Below are 4,744 nucleotides of genomic sequence, written 5' to 3'. Positions count from 1 at the left end.
TATCTTTACTATTGTTTGGGCGGAAATTTCACAAAGGATTATTTTATATTCATTAATAGTAGTATAGATATAGAAGTATAGATAAGTATTTGAATTATTATTATTGATGTAAATAATAATTAATAAATTATTTTTTTTTATAAAATTAGGCCGAATTTGTTTTCATTATTCTCACAATTATAATGGTTTAATTATTGTCATAATTTGGTAAATAAAATTTTGTAACCAATTAAACTTTATTAATTTTTTTACCAATTAATTAATAATATTAGTTTGTGCAGTATAGAACACATCCAGTATAGAACAAAATTTTAAGAAGAATTTACCAATTAGCTGATTGCTATACACTTCTCTGGGAGCCTTTAACGATCCAAAATCTTTAAATTTGAACATGTGCTTGTAAATGGATGCAAGTTCCCTAAGGAAGATCATGAAATTTAAAAAACCAAACAAAAAGCTGAAAAAAATCCAAAAAAAAAAAAAAANAAAAAAAAAAAAAAAAAAAAAGGCAGCATACTAACAACATAAAAAATGCATAACAATAAATACAAAATAAAGCAATATGACCAAACATGACCATGATTTTATTCCTATTAAATAAAACAATACAAAATTGAGCAATATTCAATAAAACAATATCTTGACCGCAACAACAGAATTTGCAGATCTGAAGGTGGAGAGGTCTGGAATAATTGCACTGCGTTTTGCGTTTCTCTTTTAAAGTTCACAATATAGGATTAGAGATTTATATAAGGTTGTATCTTATTACAATAAAATTCTAGTATGATAGGAATTGTAATGTAGAATTGTGATAGAATAGGAATTGTAGTATAGGAATTGTATTGTTTTAATATTATTCTATTGTTTATACGAATTGTATTAGAATTGTAGTATACGAATTGTATTGTTTTAATATTATTCTATTATTTTAATTGTTTTAATGTACAATATTTTGGGCGGGAAAGAGATTTCGTTTTGGAGGATTTTGTTTTTATATATATAAAGATATAAAGATTATAATAATTTTCTAACAATGTATAGAAATAATTAGCCAACTATCATGTAGTGTGATGGCATCTCGGATATCATTCCAATTGAGTGATCATAGGTTTGAATTCCAATGGTGGGGGCTTGGATTCTTTAGGCAGAAAATGTTTAAAAAAATATAAAACAAATACTATCTTGTATAGAAATAATTATTACGGAGTATAATATATTAAATCATCACATGCGTTTAGTTTGGAATTAATTAGAGAACATTATAAGATTATATTAACTTCAAGCATCTATTGTATAGTTTGCAAAAAATTACTCTGTAGAATTTTGTTTAGAAACATGTTGATTTAATAGTGAATTTTTAATTTTTGAAATTATTATATATTTGATTACAATGAATATAATTATATGTGTATAATTAATATAATAATATATGTATATTAATAAATCCCTTTTAAATAATAACAATAATAAATTAATTTTAAATAATAGAAATAATAATATTATTATGTCACTTATCATATAATATCTCATAGTAAAGATATAATATTGCAGTTATAACAAAGATAAGTTAGATTTTAATGTGGATAGCTATAGAGTCCTATTTTTTGTAATATAATAATAAAAGTGGAAATAATAATGAAAATGTTAGGCTTATTTTGAAACCTACTCTTCATTGCTTTTTTTTTTTTTTTTTTTTTTTTTTTTTTTTTTTTTTTTTTTTTTTTTTTTTTTTTTTTTTTTTTTTTTTTTTTTTTTTTTTTTTTTTTTTTTTTTTTTTTTTTTTTTTTTTTTTTTTTTTTTTTTTTTTTTTTTTTTTTTTTTTTTTTTTTTTTTTTTTTTGTTTAAAGCTATTTTTAAAAAAACAACATGGCTTTTACTAAATATAAGATTAAAATAAGATGTAATGTTTAAAATAAGTTGTACGAAACATAATTTAAAAGCTGCTCGCACAAACAATTTAGTTGGTGCTCAAATAATAAATTGTGATAAGAACACATGATCAATACCTGACAGTCACCGTACGGGAGCACTATAAGAAAAATAAAAATAATAAACTATGCAAATATTTAATTTCTTAACAATTTTCGGTAGGTAAATAATTAAAATCAAATTTGTAATAACTCTCATTTTTACACAAACTTATGGCAGTGGCACTCAACATCGAACACCATAATGGACTATTTTAACAATGTTTCTCTTGTTTTGCGTGCTTTTGCTAACTTGCATTGAATATTGAATGTGAACTAACTAAAATTTGTTAAGGTTTTTTTTTTTCTTTTTTTTTTTAAAAAAAAATTATTTTTAAATTACATGATTTATTTAAGAAGACTGTTTATTTCAAATAATTATTATCTGAAATAATTATTATTCTTTTTCATATAATTATTATTCTTTGGCAAAAACTTGTGTGAGACCGTCTCACCATGAGACGGGTCGGGTCAAGATGCAAATGTAACACCTATATGCGCAAATGTAACACCTATATGCACAAATGTCATACTGCTCAAATGTAATACTAATCAGGAATAAAATTTTTGTTACTTATAAGGGTAATGTAATACTTTTAAGGGAAAATACAATACTTTTACATTTCGATTTAAAAGTATTATATTTTTCCACAAAAGTATTATATTTGCCCTTATAATTAAGGGTCACTTGTCAACATTACTTATTATGAAAAATGTATTACTTTTGCTCTAATAAGTAACAAAAATTGTATTCTTGATTAGTGTTATATTTGAGCATATAAGTATGATATTTGCACATATAAGTATGACATTTGCATAGTGCTTTGACCAGACCCGACCCGTCTTACGAATAAGGATTCGTGAGACGGTATCACACAAGTGTGACCCTTATTCTTTACTAGGTAGTATTTATTTTATATTTTCTTAATCTTTTTCAGTTTAAAAGTTAGGGTCACACTTGTGTAAGACTGTCTCATGGATCCTTATTTGTGAGACAGGTCGGGTCGGATCAAAGCACCATGCAAATATCATACTTATATGTGCAAATGTCATACTTATGGCTCAAATATAACACTAATCAAGAATACAATTTTTGTTACTTATAAGAGAAAAAATAATACATTTTTCATAATAAGTAATGTTGACAAGTGATCCTTACTTATAAGGACAAATATAATACTTTTGAGCAAAAATGTAATACTTTTAAATCGAAATGTAAAAGTATTGTATTTTCCCTTAAAAGTATTACATTTACCCTTATAAGTAACAAAAATTTTATTCCTGATTAGTATTACATTTAAACATATAAATATGACATTTGTTCATATAAGTGTTACACTTGCATCTTGACCTGACCCGATCCGACCCGTCTCATGGTGAGACGGTCTCATACAATGTTTCCTGCGCTGAATTCAATCTTGTGATCATCCATGATACAATTTTAAAAAACAAAAAAGTAAAAGTCAAAAGTAGTATTAAATCGCTTTGAAAATTGGAAATGCATTACTTAAGTCAACATTGGCGAGAGATTAAGCCCCACCAGTAACCAGACAATATAATATAGAACGAGCTAGTGCACAAGTGTTGGCTTCACGAAAACGCGTCCGAAGAAACGATGGAGAGAGAGCAAGTGAGACCACTTGCTCCGGCGTGGGAGCGGCCGAGCAGCGACGATTTAGAAACAGTTTCGAATACCCAAAATAAAGAATTCCGGCGGAAGCGATGCCTGAGGTGCGGCGCCTGCCTGGCCGCCCTCCTCCTCATTCTAGCCACCCTCATCCTCGTTCTCATCTTCACCGTTTTCAGAGTGAAGGAGCCAATCATCCGACTAAACGGCATGGCCGTGGATAAGCTGGAGCTAGCAAACGGGATGCCAAAGCCGGGGAGCAACTTGACCCTAACCGCCGACGTCTCCGTCAAGAACCCAAACTTCGCGTCTTTCCGGTACAGCAACACCAGCAGCAGCCTGTCGTACCGCGGCACGGTGGTGGGCGAGGCGAGGTCTCCGCCGGGGAAGACGAAGGCGAGGCGAACATCAAGGATGAACATAACGGTGGATATCGTAACGGACCGCATCCTTTCTCAGCCTAGCTTGATCGTGGACATCAGCACTGGATTACTGACAATGGATAGCTACACAAGAGTGGGTGGGAGGATGAAATTCTTAAAGGTCATAAGCAGATATGTGGTGGTGAAGATGAACTGCACTATTACTGTGAACATCACTACCAGGAGCATTCAAACTCAAAAGTGCAAGCGGAAAGTTAAGCTCTAGACTATCATTAACCAAGAATTAGTCACTATGTTTAATGGTGAAAATTCTGGGTTATACCTAAACAAAAAAAAATAAAGTCTCTGTTTCAGATTGTATCCATTTAGACTATTTTATGGTTGTTTTTTTTTTTTTTTTTAAATTTCTATATATATGAATATATACAGTTGGTTAGAGTAGTTGTATTTGGTCCATAAAACAGGATTTGTCAGTTTTTTTGGGTCCAAAAAACTTGTGTTTTTATGTTTGATTTTGGTCATACCATATAGTTCATTCCCAACTTCATCTGTTTAACAATAATATTAAGTTGGTGTAATAGTCCTATGTACCCTTGTCAATGTCATTAGTCTACCCTCTGATGAATGGATATAATAATCTAAAAACATAATAAATGTGAATGAAGGTTATACCCCTCATTTATGTCCGTTTTTTCCGTTAAGTTTTTTTTTTGTACATTATGCTATAAAAGTTGTACTACATAATATTTTAGACAAATATACCCCTA

General features: G+C 29.1%; 1 protein-coding gene across 1 annotated transcript; it reads left to right on the top strand.

Annotated features, from left to right (window-relative positions):
* Window positions 1-3,544: 3,544 nt before the first annotated feature.
* Window positions 3,545-4,368, top strand: LOC116030494 (late embryogenesis abundant protein At1g64065-like). Its single transcript, XM_031272750.1, has one exon. The coding sequence runs from the start codon at window positions 3,583-3,585 to the stop codon at window positions 4,240-4,242; it is 660 nt and encodes a 219-aa protein (XP_031128610.1). The 5' UTR covers window positions 3,545-3,582; the 3' UTR covers window positions 4,243-4,368.
* Window positions 4,369-4,744: the final 376 nt, after the last annotated feature.

This window comes from Ipomoea triloba, chromosome 9 (genome assembly GCF_003576645.1).
Source record: "Ipomoea triloba cultivar NCNSP0323 chromosome 9, ASM357664v1".
Classification (NCBI taxonomy): domain Eukaryota; kingdom Viridiplantae; phylum Streptophyta; class Magnoliopsida; order Solanales; family Convolvulaceae; genus Ipomoea; species Ipomoea triloba.
This window is presented reverse-complemented; position numbering and strand designations above follow the sequence as displayed.

What these genes read in the sequence shown, in the direction of transcription:
- LOC116030494 (XM_031272750.1), top strand. Translation starts at nt 3,583, where the DNA reads ATGGAGAGAGAGCAAGTGAGACCACTTGCTCCGGCGTGGGAGCGGCCG.